At 38.4% G+C, this 20,396-nt stretch overlaps 1 protein-coding gene across 7 annotated transcripts in view; it reads left to right on the plus strand.

The window, feature by feature from the left end:
- The window catches only part of FAM35A (family with sequence similarity 35 member A), a 115,557-nt gene that overhangs the window by 63,439 nt on the left and 31,722 nt on the right, over positions 1 to 20,396 (plus strand). For 6 of the 7 annotated variants that reach the window (XM_021073593.1, XM_021073589.1, XM_021073591.1 and 3 more), the window contains 3 exons: positions 10,223 to 10,417; positions 10,588 to 10,722; positions 18,526 to 18,732. In XM_021073593.1, coding sequence (XP_020929252.1) covers positions 10,223 to 10,417; positions 10,588 to 10,722; positions 18,526 to 18,732 — 537 coding nt within the window. The remainder of the gene's footprint in view (positions 1 to 10,222; positions 10,418 to 10,587; positions 10,723 to 18,525; positions 18,733 to 20,396) is intronic. The other variant, XM_021073595.1, reaches the window with a different exon arrangement.

Below are 20,396 nucleotides of genomic sequence, written 5' to 3' on the forward strand. Positions count from 1 at the left end.
ACATTGATAAGGAAAAACTAGGGAGTTCCCGTCGTGGCGCAGTGGTTAACGAATCCGACTAGGAACCATGAGGTTGCGGGTTCGGTCCCTGGCCTTGCTCAGTGGGTTAACGATCCGGCGTTGCCGTGAGCTGTGGTGTAGGTTGCAGACGCGGCTCGGATCCCGCGTTGCTGTGGCTCTGGCGTACGCCTGTGGCTACAGCTCCGATTCGACCCCTAGCCTGGGAACCTCCATATGCCGTGGGAGCGGCCCAAGAAATAGCAACAACAAAAAGACAAAAAAAAAAAAAAAGAAAAACTACTAGGGAATAGGCTTACCAGGCATTAAAACATATATAAAGCCTCCGTGATTAAAGCAATCTGATAGTGGTACGTGAATAGACAACTAGACGAATGGAATAGAATAGGATGATGAGAATTAGACCACATACGTATAATTTATTATTATTATTTTTATTTTTGCTTTTCAGGGTCACACCTGCAGCTTGTGGAAGTTCCCAGGCTAGGGGTCGAATCACAGCTGTAGCCACCGGCCTATACCACAGCCATAGCAATGCAGGATCCCAGCCGCATCTGCAACCTACACCACAGCTCTCCAAGCCAGATCCTTAACCCACTGAGCAAGGCCAGGGATCGAACACGCATCCTTACGCATCTTAGTCATGTTCGTTAACCGGTGAGCCACGAAGGGAACTCCCTTCGTGTATAATTTAGTATGTGACAAAGATGGTTTCTGAAACCACTGAGGAAAAGGTGAACTGCTTTTTTTTTTTTTTTTTTTTAAGGGATGCGGGTGCAACATAGGGGGTCAAATCGGAGCTACAGCTGCTGGCCTATACCACAGCAATGCCGGATCCAAGCCATGCCGGATCCAAGCCATGCCGGATCCAAGCCACATCTGCAACCTACGCTGCAGCTCATGGCAACGCCAGATCCTTAACCACCTGAGCAGGGCCAGGGATCAAACCTACATCTTCATGGATATTAGTTGGGTTCGTTACTGCTGAGCCACAACGGGAACTCCACGGTTAGCTTTTTAATGAATGTTGCTAAGGTAACTGGGTAGCCATTTAGAAAAAGATAAAATGAGATCCATTTTGTAACCAGGTAGGATAGAGAAAGAGAATCAGGCATGCTTTCTTGATATGAGAAGGTATTTTTGGCCTAAGCCATTTTGTGATCTAAGCCTGGCCATGATGCTTGTCCTTGAATAGGACAATCATTTTAAGGGAACAAGAGAATGTAGGAACAAATAACTGTTATCAGGCAAGAGAAGTAACAGTAGCAAAGATAATATATCAGTTCTGTTTCACTGGTAATGATTAGCCTGAGGCTGTCAAGTGCTAGATCAACTGGAACCTAAGGGATGATGATGCTGACCTTTTCAATCTTGGAGTCTGCCTTACTGTCCAAGGCCCTTACGAATAGGCGGGTACCCTTAGCTTAAAATTTCCCCAATTTTGCTCTCTGGAGAGATACTGCATTAGGAAATATTGCCAGTGTTCTCCTTACTTGCTTCAAGTAAGAAATCTTTCCTTTTCCATGTCTTTCACTTGGTTGTGTCTTTTGGTTGGATACCCACCAAAAGTTATCCACCAAACTCAATTTCCATGTAACAAATTCTCAAACAAGAATAAATTCCAAATAAAGAATCTAAATGTAAAAAAAAAAAAATAAAACTATATAACTACTAGAAGGAAATATAGATGAATTCCTCTCTAATCTTGGTATAGGGAAAGGCTTTCTTACTATTACTCAGCATCCAGAAGTAGTAAAATACAAGACTGATAAATTTACCTATGGAAAAATAAAACTTTGACCAAAAACAACATAAAGAAAGTTGAGTTCTCGTCATGGCTCAGTGGTAACGAACCTGACTGGGATCCATGAGGATGCAGGCCCTGGCCTCGCTCATTGGGTTAGGGATCCAACGTTACTATGAGCTGTGGTATAGGTTATAGACAAGAGCTTGGATCTTGCGTTGCTGTGGCTGTAGTGTAGGCCAGCAGTCACAGCTCCAATTGGACCCCTAGCCTGGGAACTTCCATTTGCCATGGGTGCAGCCCTAAGAAGCAAAAAAAAAAAAAAAAAAAAAAAAAGTCAAAAGACACCTGATGTACATGGAGGGAATAGTTGCAACATACACCTTAGACAAAATCGTATTACTAATATATAGAGAACTCTTAAAAATTGAGCAACAAAGGACCTCAATGTATAATGAGAAGCATACATGAGAAATTTAAGTTAAAACTACACAGAGATATCATTTTCACCTATCAGACTGGCAAAAATTAAATAATAGAACAACGCATTCTGTTGCTGAGGCTGTAGGGAAACAGGTTTTCTCTTACATTGCTGGTGGGAATGTAAATTGCTACAATCCTTTCAGAGGGATATTTGGCGATATCTAACCAAATTACATATGTACTTAGCTTTCAACCCAGCAACCTCACTGTCCTGCAGATATAATTACAACAATATGAAAATACATATGAACAAGGTTATTCATTGCAGTATTGTTTGTAATTGCAAGGCACTGGAAATAATTGAAATGCCTAGAATGGTTGATTAAATTATAGTAAGTCACATAGTGGAATACTATGCAAATATAAAAGGAAAATGAGGGCGTTCCCATTGTGACTCAGTGGTTAACAAATCCGACTAGGAACCATAAGGTTGCAGGTTCGATCTCTGGCCTCACTCAGTGGGTTAGGGATCCGGCGTTGCCGCGAGCTGTGCTGTAGGTCGCAGACGCAGCTCAGATCCCACGTTGCTGTGGCTCTGGCGTAGGCCGGCGGCTACAGCTCCGATTAGACCCCTAGCCTGGGAACCTCCATTTGCCATGGGTGTGGCCCCAGGAAAAAAAAAAAAAAAGACAAAGCCCTGCTGTGGAAAGAACCCGGCCTTTGGGGGAAGTGAAAGACCAAGGTGGCAAGAACTCAGGGGTCATGGGTTCAGAGGATTGGGTTTCAAAAACTGCTGTAAATTCATACAATGAAATACTAACTAGCCAGCAAGTAAAAAAAGAAAAGAAAAAAAGAGCTCTGTGGACTAATATGAATTGATTTCCAGGACATATTTTTTCTCCAAATTTTATTTGATATTTTAATTTGGGGGTGCTGTGATGTGCAGTAACTTGAAGTAGAAAAGGTCTCAGTTCCTAGACCAGGGGTCAAACCCAGGCCACAGTGGCGAAAGTGCCAAATTCTAACCAGGAGATTTCTAGGGAATTCCCTCCAGGACATATTGTTATGTGAAAAATACAGAGCCTAAAAATGTATATGTAATATGCTATCCTTCCTGTAAGAAAGAAGGGGGAATAAGAAAATACACATATAATTCCTCATTTGTGCAAGAAAAAAAAAATGCAGGAAAGATAAACCAGAAATTGATAAGATTGGTTACCTACAGGGAAGGGCAGAGAAAGGGAATAGAAAGAAAAAGGAAATGGAAATAGGGTAGCATTGATGAAGGGGAGTGACACTCCTAGGAGTAAGTCTTTTTTGTGGCTCTGTCTCACTGAACCATAGTAATGTTTTATATACTCTCCAAAATAAACCATTAAAATCAATTATAATGTGGTGGAAGAGGAACCCAAAATGGAATGCAAACATTGACAAGTAAACCTAACAGTATTACAAATGAATAAAATAGCTAAACAGAAGGGTAGGGGGAAGAAAAGAACAAACCAAAGAAACTGTGAAAAACAGTGTATTGACTGGATTCTGTAAGGCTAAGGAAAAAAAGAAAACTATACCTATGTGCTATTATCTAGTTAGTAACAGTGTTTCTCAAAGAGGAGTGAGTTAACAACAACTTTGTGTATGTATTAGACAAATAAGTAAATAAATTCTAGATGTTGATAATCATTTCTCAGTTTTGCAGAAAGAAATTATATGTAAGAATATATATATAATTGTGGCTCAGCAATAACAAATCCAAATCTGGCTAGTATTCTTGAGGATGCAGATTCAATCCCTGGCCTCCACTCAGTGGCTTAAGGATCCAGTGTTGCTGTGAGCTGTGGTGTACGTCACAGATGCAGCTCGGGTCTGCTGTTGCTGTGGCTCTGGTGTAGGCAGGTGGCTACAGCTCCAATTAGACCCCTAACCTGGGAACCTCCATATGCCGCGGGAGCAGCCCAAGAAATGGCAAAAAAAGACAAAAAAAAAAAAAAAATTAAGACATTAAAGGACTAAATAAACATACTTTTTTCATTGATTGAAAGGTTTAACATTGTGAAGATTTCAATTCTCCCCAAGTTGATCTGTAAATTCAGTATAAATCCAATCAAAATCCCAATAAAATTTTTGCGAAATTTGGTAAGATAATTCTGATATTTAAGAGTAAATGGTCAAAAGCAGCCTGGGCATTTTTTTTTTTTTCTTTTTGGGGCCGAACCTGCGGCATATGAAAGTTCCCAGGCAAGAGTCAAATTGGAGCTGCAGCTGCTGACCTATACCACAGCCACAGCCACACTAGAGCCATGCCACATCTGCACCCTATGTCACATCTCATGGCAACACTGGATCCTTAACCCACTGAGTGAAGCCAGGGATCAAACCTGCGTCCTCATGGATACTAGTCAGATTCTTAACCCACTGAGCCACGATGGCAACTCCAGCCTGGGCATTTTTGAAAAAAAGCAGGAAGGAATAACCTGCCCTCTTAGATATCAGGATTTAGTATGAACTTATAGTAAGTAAAAACAGTACGGTTTTGGCCAGTTGAAGTCAACTAGTTTTTAATTTGGGGATTTCTTTTTAAAATTTAAGTTTAATCTTTTATTATAAATATTTGAAGTTTCTACATCTTGGAAAGCACATCTCCAAGGAACTAAATGGCTTTTAAGTTAAATTCACCATGTTTTATAGATGTTAACACAATGGAAGGGGAAAATGTGTCTTGAAATAATGCGTATAACATGGTATGTAAATGTTTTCCAAGGGATTAGAGAGAGTGGCGATGTTGTAGATAGCTCTGCTTTTAAGACTGATCTAGATTCAGTCTTATCTAGTTATCTAGTTAAGTAATTTCATAAAAATCTTAGGATCGGAGTTCCCATTGTGGCGCAGTGGTTAACGAATCCGACTAGGAACCATGAGGTTACAGGTTCGATCCCTGGCCTTGCTCAGTAGGTTGAGGATCCAGTGTTGCCGTGAGCTATGGCGTAGGTTGCAGACTTGGCTCGGATCCCGAGTTGCTGTGGCTGTGGTGTAGGTCGGTGGCTACAGCTCCAATTAGACCCCTAGCCTGGGAACCTCCATATGCCAAGGGGGCGGCCCTAGAAAAGGCAAAAAGACCAAAAAAGGAAAAAAAAAAATCTTAGGATCAAAAAAAAAAAAAAGAGTCTAATTCTCAATGGAGAATATGCTGTGGAACCCTTGGGGAGCTTCAGGTTTTTGTGGATAAAGTGAAAAACCTTGAACTAATTAAATAACCTTTTTAAAAATTTATTTTTCTTTTTAGAGCCACACTCGTGGGATATGGAAATTCCCAGGCTAAGGGGTTGAACTGGAGCCACAGCCACCAGCCTATGCCACAGCTACAACACACCAGATCTGAGCCACACCTGCAACCTATGCCAAAGTTTTGTTTTGTTTTGTTTTTTTGTCTCCCACTGGCCTATGCCAGAGCCACAGCAAAACAGGATCCGAGCCACATCTGCAACTCACACCACGGCTCATGGCAATGCCGAATCCTTAACCCACTGAGCAAGGCCAGGGATCGAACCCGCAACCTCATGGTTTCTAGTCGGATTTGTTAACCACTCCACCACGATGGGAGCTCCAACCTATGCCAAAGTTTGGGGCAACATAAGATCCTTAACCCACTGAGTGAGGCCAGGGATTGAACCCACATCCTCATGGACTAGTTGGGTTCTTAAACCACTGAGCTGCAAAGGGAACTCCTAAATAACCTTGAAGTTACTTCAAATTTGTTTTTATACATAGGAATTTATATTGCCTGTTTTTCAGAGGTTACACAAGTTAGTAGCTAAATAAAGTATATTCTGAGGCTTTTTTTTGTTTGATTAAGGAAATAGTTAAAACTTAATACTTTGAAAGTATTGCAGTTATTTTTTTTCTGAAAGGATAATCAATTTGGTTAGTTTAGGTTTGTTTGGTTTTTTTGGCAGGTTGTTACAACTCATGAGAGCATTCTTACTTCTGATCAATACGTATATTGTACTTTTGTTCTTTCCTTGTTATGGTAAGGTGTTATAAATTTTACAAACTTAGTCCTGATAATGTGACAGGATTATAAATTTACCTTAAATGTTACTACATTAAATATTATGAAATTACATACATAAATTGAAAGTTAACACAAGAAGTAAACTATTTTATTTGTTTTTTTGGCTGTGCCTGTGGCGTGTAGAAGTTCCCGGGCCAGGGAACAAACGTGTACCACAGCAATGACCTCAACCACTGCTGTGACAACACCAGATCCTTAACCTGCTGCACCACTCAGGAACTCCTAGACTATTTTATTTGGAATCTAATTAATCAGATGTTTCTATATAGATTTTTATGAAGCAGGAATAAGTAGACAATTTACTATTAGGGATTCCCCTAATATCAAAAAAAAAGCTCTTACTGTAGATAAAGAATAAAGCTCAGAGAAGTTATATATGAGTTCAGAGGAGTCATTATTAACAAAGTCAGAATTTGAACCCAGTTCTTCTGTTTCCAAATGTGCTAGATTATTATGAAAGAGAAACCAGAAGGCCTGGTGAATAAAATGGAGCTGTGAAAGGAGATATTTTGGAGTTGGGTTTTGCTGTAACCTAACTGGTCTCCTCCTCCCTACTGTACCCCTCCTTCTCTCATTCATCTTTCATACTGTCTGTTCTTTTCTCTTATCCGCATTATCTTTGCTAGTGATATTACCATTGTTTTATAAAATTCACTTGGGAATTCAGTAACCCTAATTAGAATAGATTTCATGTATCAGATGCTAAAAACTTAAAAACGTTTGTTTTTATTCATCCACTCAGCTGTGCCAGATACTCTCTGCAGTCTTTTCTTTACCCTACACATCTAATTGTTTCTTGGATATACCTCTGAACTGTTTCACAGATCTATCACCCTTTTTCCCCCTGCAGTCTTGCCTGGTTTCCAGCCCTTATCATTTACTGGATGGTCATTAGCCTCCTATTTTTCTTTCTTTCTTTCTTTTTTTTTTTTTTTTTTTTTGGCTACACCCTTGGCATGTGGAAATTCCTGGGCCAGGGATCAAACTCATGCCTCACTTGTAGCCTGCAGCACAGCTGCAGCAACACCAGGTCCTTAATTCACTGTACCACAAGGAACTTCTTTTCCTACTTATGAAAATTGATTTCTCTACATTAAATTGTCTATAAACTTGGATGGGAAGTCATTATGTGTTTTTTTTTTCTTCCAGTTTTATTGAGATAAATATAGACATACAGCACTGTGTAAGTTTAAGGTGTATAGCATAATGATTTGACTTACATGTATCATAAAATGGTTATCACAGTTTCATGAACATCTATCATCTCATATAGATAAAAAATTGAAGAAACAGAAAATTTTTTTTTTTCCTTGTGATTAGAACTCTTAGGATTTACTCTCTTAACAATTTTCAGGAGTTCCCGTCATGGTGCAGCAGAAATGAATCTGACTAGGAGCCATAAGGTTGCATGTTTGATCCCTGGCCTCACTCAGTGGGTTAAGGACCTGGTGTTGCCGTGAGCTCTGTTGTAGGTCTCAGACATGGCTCGGATCTGGCGTTGCTGTGGCTGTGGTGTTGGCCGGCAGCTGTAGCTCCGATTGGACCCCAACCTGGGAACCTCCACATGCAGCAGAAGCGGCCCTAAAAACACACACACATACACACACACACACACACACACACACAAAACCCCACAATTTTCATATGTAACATACAGCAGTGTTAATTATATTTATCATGTACATTATATCCCTAGTACTTATTTAAAACTGGAAGTTTGTACCTTTTGATTGCCTTCATTCAATCCTCCTCCCTCCACCCCTGCCATAAGACATTACATCTTTATTTTCACTAGCTGCTTAGTGAAAATTAGCATTTCTTTCCATTTGAATAAGGCAGCAATCCACAGTAATATCATCAATACTTGTGACTTGGTCACCAACGGAAAGCACGTATGTTCTGATTAAGTTGTTAATGATAACTTGAATATTATTTATGCCCATGATACTTTAAAATTATAGTAGTTGCTGCATATTCTGCTATACCTTGTTATTTAATGTTTTAATGAGGCACATAAGTTATTGCCATTTTAAAAATATTTTGATTACTGTATTTCTGTATAATTTGTTTTACTATCCTATTTCATTTTATGAATTTAAAAATATTACTTTGTAATAAAAAATGTTCTAAAATAATGGTAATATTTGCACAACTTGGTGAAATACTAAAAAAACCCCACTGAATTATACACTTTTTTAAAAAATGTCTTTTTAGGGCCTCACCCATGGCATATGGAAGTTCCTAGGCTAGGGGTTGAATTGGAGCTGTAGCTGCCAGCCTACCCCACAGTCACAGCAGTGCAGGATCTGAGCCACATCTGTGACCTACACCATAGCTCATGGCCATGCCTGATCCTTAACCCACTGAGCAAGGCCAGGGATCAAACCTGCATCCTCATGGATACTAGTCGGCTTCATTAACCACTGAGCCATGGCAGGGACTCCCTGAATTGCACACTTTAAAAGGGTGAAGTTTATGTGAATCACATTCTGATAAAGCTGTCATAAAAATATTATTCTGATAATGGGCCCATATACTTTATTTGGCTACCAAAAGCACCTATGGTAGGTACATAAAGGTTTACAAATCCCTTCTCTTTACTGGAAATATACCCCCCTTCCCAATGACTACCTTGAAAACTTTTGTTTGGCATTTTTCCAAAACCTAACTCAAATATTCCCTCTCTGAAGCCTGTCCAACTTCCCTGGGCAATTATTTTTGTGTGCTGTTAGGAATCCTTATATATATATTGCTTATACCCTAAGCCAGTGTTAGTTACTGACCACCTCTAGGCTGATAATTTCTTCAGCATTGGGATCATGACATGGTATGTCTTTGTATCCCTAGCTCCTGGTGTAATGCCTGGCACATAGTGAATGGTCTACTAATAAGTGAATGACTAAGGAGGCTTTGGTGTGGCATGAGAAATACATTAAGATGAAATGATACTGGGAGAAAGAAAGATGAATGATTTTTTTTTCTATTGAAATTGGCTAATAGACTCTTCTTTCTAAAAAGTACTTGTGTTTTTTGCTAAGATCTTATTTTTGGTCAATAATCATTTTATTAAAGCATACCTACCTTTCCTTCAGTTAAATTAAAATTTAATGAGCTAAACTCATCAATCTGTACATTTAAAATGCATGTATTTTATTGTATATGTGTATTTAATAAAAACTGAGGAAAAAAATTGAGACAGGAGAGAAAAACATCTAGGTCAAGTAATGACTGAAAAATAATTGCTGTGACAATCAAGAAAAGTATTATGAGGTGGAACATGCACAAATGCCAAATGAGAGAGAAAAGCTAAGCTTGGGAGAAGGAGAAATGACTTAATCTGTTCTGTGTAGTATTTGAATGGGTAGGGAGGATGCCAGTGTTGCAGCCAGTGAAAATGGTGAGGAGAGAGGCTTAGAGGTGGGAAAGGACAAGGCATGTTGAGGGAGAGCCAGTTCAGTGAATCTTAGAGTATTTCAGAGGTGAAATGCTGACAGTTTTGAGGAAGAAGAGCAGGGATAGGTGGGGAAGACACGATCAAATCAAATTCCAGGGATTAGGGAATGGGTTAGATACAACAGGGTATGGAGAAGTCAAAAAATAATTGAAAAAAAATTGAAATATTGGTCTTGGTTAATTGGTGGAAAATGATGTTAACAAAATAGAGAAGTAAGGGAACAGGACAAGTTTCTTTGGAAATGGTAAATAATTCCATTTTCATTGGTTAAAAGTATCAAGCTTATTTTGTCATCTAAACTGATTCAAGAATAAGCTGTTTTATAGAAATGAAATTGTGTTTTACATTTAATCACACTTTACAGCATAAAATATCAGTTCTAAGAAAATATTGTATTGAGAAAATATAGGAGTTCCCGTCGTGGCGCAGTGGTTAACAAATCCAACTAGAAACCATGAGAAAATACAATGTTTACATCTTTTGTACGTTTTTTTTTTCTTTTCTTTCTTAGATTCCGGTGTAGTTAGTGATGTTGTACTTCAAGATTTACTGGCATATGTGTCTTCAAAACACTCCTATCTCAGAGACCTTCCTCAAAGGCAGCCTCAGAAAATGAGCAGTATAGAATTTGTAGAATTGGAGCAGCTTCAGCCAGACATATTAGTCCACGCAGTTCTAAGAGTTGTTGATATCACTATACTGACAGGTAAACATTGTGGGCTCCTCCTTAATTTTAGGTTAAAAAAAAATTAAAGTACATGACCATCTTAGTATACCATTTGGTTATCAGTAGATATTTATCATTAAACACTGAAGTACAGTATCACATCTAATAGAGTAGTGCCAATGAAAAAAATATTCCTTTTCCTTTTCCAGAGGCATTATACAGTTATAGAGGACAGAAGCAAAGGAAAGTTATGTTAACAGTGGAGCAGACCCAAGGTCAACATTATGTGCTTGTATTATGGGGTCCTGGAGCAGCCTGGTACCCTCAGCTTCAAAGGAAAAAAGGTAAATACACCAAAAGCATTTAACCTATTTATAGTTAAGTAAATGATTAATGCTTATGAACCTAAGATGAAGAGATTCTGGAGATCAGACTATGTTTGAAATATAATTGATCACGATTAGATATTCTCTTGCAGACTTCTTCTGTTATGATTTTATACCTCCTGCAAGCAATTCAGTGATCTAAAAAGTCCTCTGTAATTAATGGTAGCAAAATAAAAGCTTCCATTTATTCCCAGGTGTTCTACTTTACCTTTTTAGTGAGGATCTTACCTTCTTCTGATAATGTTCTTAAAAAATTTAATCCTGGAGAAGCTTCTTCAATTTTTATTCAGCGAAAGTAATCTAATAAATAAACTTCTCTCTAGTTATAAGGCAGATGTTAGAGGAGTTGTATTAACTCTTTCGTCACAATGTTACTGTTTAATTAATTACTGTGTTCCAGGTTTTTATCCCAGTTGTTTTGAAAGTGTGGACTATTAGCCATAGAATGTTCATGTTTAAAGTATGACCCATGATTACATTTTTTAAAAAATAGTAAATAATGTTGGAGTTCCTGTCGTGGCGCAGTGGTTAACGAATCCGACTAGGAACCATGAGGTTGTGGGTTCGATCCCTGGCCTTGCTCAGTGGGTTAAGGCTCTGGTGTTGCCATGAGCTGTGGCGTAGGTTGCAGACGCGGCTTGGATCTGATGTTGCTGTGGCATAGGCTGGCGGCTACAGCTCAGTTTAGACCCCTAACCTGGAAACCTCCATATGCCGCGGGAGCAGCCCAAGAAAAGACAAAAAGAGGAAAAAAAAAAAGTAAATAATGTATGATGTATTGAATTAAATGGAATTGGTGTTTCAATAAAATAGCATAATATCTTCCTTTTGGTATTGTGAAATCGTTTAGTTTTAACAATCAGATAGTTTAATTACTGGTTTATGAATTATTTTACTCTGCTAAATTAATTCAGAGACTGATTAAGTATGTGATTTATTTTTTCTTACCTGAAAGAGTTAATGTTTCTTGCAAACTTCTATTTCAAAATAGTTGTCTAAAGATAGGATCTGTTGCATTGTCTCTCTTAATCATTAATAGCCCAAAACTAGGATTTGAGATAAGTCTGACTTTTGACTTTTATGTTAAGATCAAACGAAGACAAGTATTTGTGTGGTTGAGAAATCTGACAAACATGTGTCAGTAATAGACAAACCATCCTTATTGACCACAGGTAACATGGCCAGGAGCACAAGTCTACTGCATGCTGGACGGAATGTAGGTCAAAGGTGTTATTCCAAAGCAGATTGCTCCATGCTTAGTATGAATATTCTTTTAAAATCAATAGTTATTTGGTTATAGAAGAGGAATTATTGTTATCTCTAGATAATTCTGTGATATTTAGGTTAATATTGAAAATTTATGAATCTAGGAATTAAAGTGTAATTGTTCTTCATTTGTTCAGTATATTTATTTATAATCATTGTTTTTGAGGTTTTTTATGATTTTTATTTTTTCCATTAGAGTTTATTTACAGTGTTCTGTCAATTTCTACTGCACAGCAAAGTGACCCAGTCATACATGTATATATATTCTTTTTCTCACATTATCCTCCACCATGTTTCATCACAAGTGACTGGATATAGTTCCCTGTGCTATACAGCAGGATATTTTTAAGTTGTAATATCCCTCTTAATACCTCAAGATTATTCTCTCTAAATGGGAAAATACCTTTTTTTTTTTTTTTTTTTTTAAATCTTTTGTCTGTTTAGGGCCGCACCTTCGGCATATGGAGGTTCCCAGGCTGGGGGCCAAATTGGAGCTGTAGCTGCTGGCCTATGCCACAGCCACAGCAACACGGGATCTGAGCTGCATCTGTGAACTGCACCACAGCTCATAGCAATGCCAGATCCTTAACCTACTGGGCAAGGCCAGGGATCAAACATGCATCCTCATGGATACTAGTCAGGTTTGTAACCATTGAGCCACGATGGGAACCCTGAAAATACCAATTTTGAAGAATCATTTCAGTAAGTGAAATGATTTCTACTTTCAGAAATTGTTAGCATTCTAGCCATTCATTTAGTATTTCTCGAGGCATTCCCCATATTAGCCTCTGTACTGGGCATTGGTTTTGCTTGTTCCCAAAGATAACAAACTCACATTTAGGTGATATAATTAGAAATGATTGTCACGCAGTCATTACTGCATACTAGAGATAACAGAGTTGATATTTTGGAGAAGAAGAATAAGAAATCAATCCCAAGTTCATGTTTTTTTTTTGAAACATGTGTTGCTAATAGAAGTTTGGTATGCCTCAGATGTAGGAAGCATTGGTCACAGTTTAGGTCCTAATAAGGGTGGACTAGGGATGTAAGTTACATTTCTTGGGAATAATTGGGTATGCATAAAATAAGCTATTCAGAACTAAATGCCATTCTAATGTAATATTCTCCTGAAGTCATTGAATAGAAGTCTTTTTTTTTTTTTTTTTTTTTTTTTTTTTTTTTTGACTTTTCAGGGCCGCACTCGTGGCATATGGAGGTTCCCAGGCTAAGGGTCAAATTGGAGCTGTAGCTGCTGGCCTGATGGCAGCTAAGTTAAGTTACTAATTGAGTTCTTAACCCGCTGAGTCACAACAGGAACTCCTGCTTCAGGATCCTGCATGTATATGTTTCCTCTGCCTAGAGTGCTTCCCCAGCTCTCCCCTTGGATGGCTCCTTCCTCTCTCAGCTCCACTTTCAGATCCGCACACATGAATATACATAATCACTCCCATAATCACTCTCTGTAGTCCACTCCTGCCACTTAACATAGTCGGGATCATCTAGCTTATCTGCTTGCTTGGTAATTAACTAAATTTCTCAGTAGGTTGTTAACTCTGTGAATGTAGGCACCCTGACTAGTTTGTTCATCATCGTATTCCCTTCACACAGCACTCCCTGTGTAAGTAGATATTTTCTTTAAGAATGAATGAAGAGGAGTTCCCGTCGTGGCGCGGTGGTTAACGAATCTGACTAGGAACCATGAGGTTGCGGGTTTGATCCCTGCCCTTGCTCAGTGGGTTAAGGATCCGGCGTTGCCGTGAGCTGTGGTGTAGGTCACAGACGTGGCTCGGATCCAGCGTTGCTGTGGCTCTGGCGTAGGCTGGCAGCTACAGCTCTGATTAGACCCCTAGCCTGGGAACCTCCGTATGCCGCGGGAGCGGCCCAAGAAATGGCAAAAAGACAAAAAAAAAAAAGAAAAAAAAGGAATGAATGAAGAATAAAATACAGACCAGGGAGTTTCCATTGTGGCTCAGCAGTAGTGACAAACCCAACTAGTATCCATGAGGATGCAAGTTTGATCCCTGGCCCTGCCCAATGGGTTAAGGATCCAGGGTTGCTGTGAGCTGCGAAGTAGGTTGCGGACACGACTCAGATCCCCAGCTGCTATGGCTGTGATGTAGGACTGCTGCTGTGGCTCTGATTTGACATCTAGCCTGGGAACTTCCATTTGCTGCCAGCGGGGCCCTGAATAGCAAATAAATAAATAAATAAATAAATAAAATAGAGATCAGGCAACCATTCAAAATTCCCACTGCTTTAAAGAGTAAGAGACTCAAGTTTGTGGAGTCTATATTTTTGGCTGTACCTGCATGTGGAAGTTTCTGGCCAGGGATCAAACCTGCATAGCAGCTGTGGCCTGCGCCACAGGTACAGCAGCAGCACTAGACCCTTAACCCACTGCGCTACAAGGAAACTTCTGAGGAGGAAATAATTTTACTTGTTTCAAATGATAAGAAAAAAAAAAACAAAGTTAAAAATGCATGCATGTAAATGTTGCCCTACATTAGATTTATTGAAGAAATTGTATTTCCTCTGCGCACTTGAGGACTCAGAGTTAAAGTTAGAACTCTACTCTGGTTAACTTAAGCAGTTAAGGGGGATATTTTGAAAGTATTCAGGAGTTCCCATTGTGGCTCAGTGGTAACGAACTGGATCAGTAGTACCCATGAGAATGCGGCATGTTCGATCCCTCGCCTCGATCAGTGAGTTAAGGATCCGGCGTTGCTGTGAGCTGTGGTGTAGTTTGAAGACGGGGCTTGGATTTAGTGGTGTTGTGGCTGTGGTGTAGGCTGGCAGCTGTATCTCTGATTCAACCCCTAGCCAGGGAACTTCCATATGCCTCATGTGCAGCCCTAAAAAAAAAAACAGAGAGAAGAAAGAAAAAAGAAAAAGAGAGTATACAGATGTGTATCAGGATCCGGCATGCCACAAACTGCTGTGTAGGTTGCTGATATGGCTCAGATCTGGCATTGCTGTGGCTGTGGCATAGGCTGGCAGCTGTAGCTCTGATTTAACCCCTAGCCTGTGAACTTCCATATGCTGCAGGTGTGGCCCTAAAAAGAAAAAAAAAAAAAAAAAAAAAAAAAAAGAGAGAGAGAGTAGATAGTATTTGGACTATATAGCTAACAATTTGAGAAAAAAAAAAAAAAAAAAGAGTTTAACTTCCTAGGAATAATAACTAAAAGGAACAATGAGTAGTAGAAGAAAATATAAACAAACTTATTTGTAATCCAAAGATTAGTAGGTTAAATAAAATGAAGCAACAAAAACTACCATATATAAAAAGCATCATATGGTGCAGCAAAAACGAATCCGACTAGGAACCATGAGGTTTCAGGTTCAATCCCTGGCCTCGCTCAATGGGTTAAGGATCTGGCGTTGCCTTGAGCTGAGGTTAGGTCACAGACGCGGCTCGGATTCTGCATTGCTGTGGCTGTGGCATAGGCTGGCAGCTGCAGCTCCGATGGGACCCCTAGCCTGGGAACTTCCATATGCCGTGAGTGCAGCCCTTAAAAAAAAAAAAAAAAAAAAAAAAAAAGTAAAATGACACCTCAAGTGAAAAATCAGAAAAATAATTATATTTTGTCAGAAAATAATGCGATAAGCAAAAGACAAATATCTATAAGGATAAATGGACAATAGATATGAACATGCAGGTCCCCAAAGAAGACATTAAAGTGGCTAATAAATGTATGAAAAAAAGTTGCTCATACTAGTAATTGAAGACAGACAAATAAAATAATAATGACATGATTTTTCTCCTAAGAAATTGATAGAGAAGTTATGAGGAAATAGCAATTCTTATGAACTATTAGAGATATAAGTTGGCAAAAATCTTTTTTTTCTTTTTTTCTAATTGAAGTATAATTTACTTAATATAATTAGTTTCAAGGGAAAGACCTTTCTTGAAGATAATTAACAATGCATATAAAAGCCTTAGTATTTGGAATACCTTTGGCGTAATAATTACACTTAATAGGAATTTATCCAGGCTATGCATAAAGATGTAGCTAAATTTTTTTTTTTTTTTGTCTTTTTAGGGCCGCACCCATAGCATATGAGAGTTCCCAGGCGAGGGATCGAATTGGAACTGTGGCTGCCAGTCTACACCACAGCCACAGCAACAGCGAATCTGAGCGGAATCTGCAGCCTACACCACAGTTCATGGCAATGCCAGATCCTTTAACCCACTGAGCGAGACAGGGATTGAACCTGTGGCCTCATGGATATTAGTTGAGTTTGTTTTCACTGAGCCACATTGGGAACTCTACTAAAAATATTTTATGTACTATTTATAATAGTGAAAAATGAGGAACAACCAACAAACTCCAATATAGAGGATTGCTATAATATAATTTTTAAAAAGATTTTTGTATGGAGTTCCCATCGTGGTGCAGTGGTTAACGAATCCGACTAGGAACCATGAGGTTGTGGGTTCGATCCCTGGCCTTGCTCAGTGGTTAAGGATCCAGTGTTTCTGTGAGCTGTGGTGTGGGTCGCAGATGCAGCTCAGATCCCAAGTTGCTATGGCTGTGGTGTAGGCCGGTGGCTACAGCTCCGATTTGACCCCTAGCCTGAGAACCTCCATATGCCACTAGAGTGGCCCAAGAAATGGCCAAAAAAGACAAAAAAAAAAGAAATAAAAAAGATTTTGGTGTAATAGGTAAGCAGCAAGGGTGTACTTTATAGTACAGAGAACTATACTCAATATCTTGTGATAATCTATAATGGAAAGAATATGAAAAATAATGTGTGTAACTGAATCACTTTTCTGTACACTTGCAATTAACACAACATTGTAAATTACTATACTTCAATTTAAAAAAAATTTTTGGTGTATCTGTGCAGTGGGTTTTTATGCAGTATTTTAAAATAATATAGAATAATGCTTTATGGCATGGAAAAATATTTTTGACATAGTAAGTAAAAATCAAACAAATTGAAAACAACTGGATGGCCACTAAAATATTAACTGTGTTTATTTTGGGGTGTTGCTTATGGCTGCTATTTATTTGCTTAGAAATAAATAAATAAATCTGGAGTTCCCATAATGGCACAATGGAAACTTCCGACTAGGAGCCATGAGGTTGCAGGTTCGATCCCTGGCCTCACTCAGTAGGTTAAGGATCCGGCATTGCCATGAGCTGTGGTGCAGGTCGCAGGTAAGGCTTGGATCTGGCGTTGCTGTGGCTGTGGTATAGGCTGGCAGCTGTAGCTCCAATTAGATCTCTAGCCTGGGAACCTCCATATGCCACGGGTAAAGCCCTAAAAAACAATAAGTAAATAAATAACATAAATAAACGCATAAATAAATCTGTGATTTCTAAGCATGTATTTTGTAATAAAACAAAAAAGCTATTTTCAAAATAGTGATGATTTTAATCAATAATTTGGAATATATATGTTTTAAATCTTTCTAATGATGCTTTATCTGTACAAATTTACTGACTTGTTTTAGGATTCTCCACAAAGGGGGTTCCCATGTGGCTCAGTGGGTTAAAAACCTGACATAGTGTTGGTGAGGATGTCAGTTTGATCCCTTAATTCAGTGGTTTAAGGATCTAGTGTTGCTGTGACTGTGGCATAGGCCAGCAGCTGCAGCTCCAGCTCCAGTTGGATCCCTATGGAACTTCCGTATGCCACAGGTGCAGCTGTGAAAAAAAGAAAAGAAAAGAAAAAAGAAAAAAAAAAAGATTCTCAAAAAAAAAAAAAAAAAAAAAACAAACTGTCCTATGAAAGAAGCTGAGGAAGTGGGTGGGTGTGTATTAGATTTATGGCCTGAGGTATGTGGGAAGCTGTCATTAGGAAACTTAGTGCTAAGAGGCCTCTTTTTGTTTTAATATAGCTTTAAATTTGAATTTATTAATATATGATTATTTGGCAAGAAATTTTGCTCTACTGTAATTTTAAGGATTAGAATTATTTTTGAAGGAATTAAAAACAGGAGCAAATGCATCTAAATGCTTCTTTTCATTGTCCTGAAAAAAAATCAGCCAAATAAGAAAATTAAGGTGTTGAAAATCAAACAGAGATACTGATTGTGGCAGACATGTGTCCATTTCTATGTCCATATTATTTTTTAAAAATATTTTCTTTAGAGGAGTTCCCATTGTGGTGCAGCAGAAACAAATCTGACTAGGAACCTTGAAGTTGCAGGTTTGATCCCTGGCCTCGCTCAGGGGGTTAAGGATCCATCATTGCCATGAGCTGTATTGTAGTTCTCAGATTCGGCTCGATCTGGCGTTGCTGTGGCTCTGGCATAGGCCAGCGGCTACAGCTCCAATTAGACCTCTAGCCTGGGAACCTCTGTATGCCATGGGTGCAGCCCTAGAAAAGACAAAAGAAAAATTTTTTTATTAAATTATTTATACCCACATTCTTAAGATGATAAAAGTGGTATTTACCTGATTTAATCATGTCAATCTGTTTAACTTGATTCCGAGCCTAGATTATTTCCTTTTTGGTAACTTTTTCTTCTTGTTTGTTTTGTTTAAGATTCTATTTGGGAATTTAAATATCTTTTTGTTCAGCGGAATTGCATCCTAGAAAACCTAGAATTACATACAACACCATGGTCATCTTGTGAGTGCCTGTTTGATGATGATACAAGGGCAATTGAATTTAAAGCAAAATTTCAAAAAAACACACCCTCCTTTGTGAAGATTTCAGATTTAGCAACACACCTAGAGGATAAGCATTCAGGTAAGAGTTTATTTATATAAGATACTGCTAGTTTTTTGTTGTCATTTCTGTTGTTTCCTTTTTTGCCTAACCTGCAGCATATGAGGTTCCCAGGCTAGATCTCTGCCACAGTATCCAGGCCACAGTATCCATACTGCGGTTTCGACCTAAGCTACAGCTGCAGCAACAGGGGATCCTTAACTCACCATGCTGGGCTGGGGATGGAACCTGCATCCCAGACTCCCTCGACACTGCTGATCCTATTTCACCACAGTGGGAACTCCATTGCTAGTTTTAATATAAGCAAAGAAGCTGCCATTTACGGGAAAAATGTATAGTTAAATATAAAAGTGAAACAGATTTTGTAAAATAGCTGAAGCAGATACTGACATCTTATCTTTTTGCCTATAATCTTTTGAGATTAATTTGAAATTGTTAGGGATTACTTCAAATATTTTTGCATATAGTTATAAGCAGCTTATCATTTCATAAGCCAGAAATAGAAAAATGACCCTCACCAGAGTTACTGTTAAGATAAATATTCTATCAAGTTACTAAGTTATCATCTATACATGATTGTTAAAATTTAACATTGGTAGAAGAGCACTTGATGAATTTTATACTCATACACAATTTTCATGAACTAAATGTAATTATTTTGAGTGAAGTAATAAAAGGAGTATGTTTTAGTTTCAATATGCTATATACTTGAATGAAGAGAGAGTAAAATAGTAAAAATAACTAAACGAATTGGTACAATTTTAGTGGGATATACTTTTCAATGAGTTGCATTGACTTTCTAAATAACTACAGAGGTGCTGCTTAAAAGATGCTGACTCCTGGTTGAAGGTGTAGCAAACACCATTTAAATGCCAGTAGTTAGCAAATGTCAATGACTATCAATTTTGGAAACTAATAGAAAGTTTTCCAGTGGCTATTATAGCAAATGTATTTTATAAAAAAATGACATGTATCTGTAGGTTTATTGTTACCTAATTTAAAATTTTTAATGAAGAAAAAATATTTGGTCAAAAATTTTCCACAGAATTTGTGTAAGATTACTCTTTTTGATGTTCTTGAAGGTTGAGTCATTCAGAATAACTCAGGAATTTTGAATCCTGATACCTAATTTTAACTTTATTCTCTCGTTTACATAAATAATTTTCTGAATTCTTACAGATGGTTTTATTTATTTATTTACTTATTTTTATTATTCAATGACTTTATCACATTCATAGTTGTATGATGATCATCACAATCCAATTTCACAGGATTTCCATCCCACAACCCAAGCACATCCCCTCACCCCCCAAACTGTCTCCTCCAGAGACCAAAAGTTTTTCTTTTTTTTTTTTTTTTTTTTTGTCTTTTTGCCATTTCTAGGGCCGCTCCCATGGCATATGGAGATTCCCAGGCTAGGGGTCGAATTGGAGCTGTAGCTGCCATCCTACGCCAGAGCCACAGCAACACCAGATCCGAGCCATGTCTGTGATCTACACCACACCTCACGGCAATGCCGGATCCTTAACCCACTAAGCAAGGCCAGGGATCGAACCCGCAATCTCATGGTTCCTAGTCGGATTCACTAACCACTGAGCCACAACAGGAACTCCAACCAAAAGTTTTTCAACGTCTGTGAGTCAGCATCTGTTCTGCAAAGAAGTTCCATCTGTCCTTTTTTCAGA

The sequence above is a fragment of the Sus scrofa genome, chromosome 14 (genome assembly GCF_000003025.6).
Source record: "Sus scrofa isolate TJ Tabasco breed Duroc chromosome 14, Sscrofa11.1, whole genome shotgun sequence".
Taxonomy (NCBI): domain Eukaryota; kingdom Metazoa; phylum Chordata; class Mammalia; order Artiodactyla; family Suidae; genus Sus; species Sus scrofa.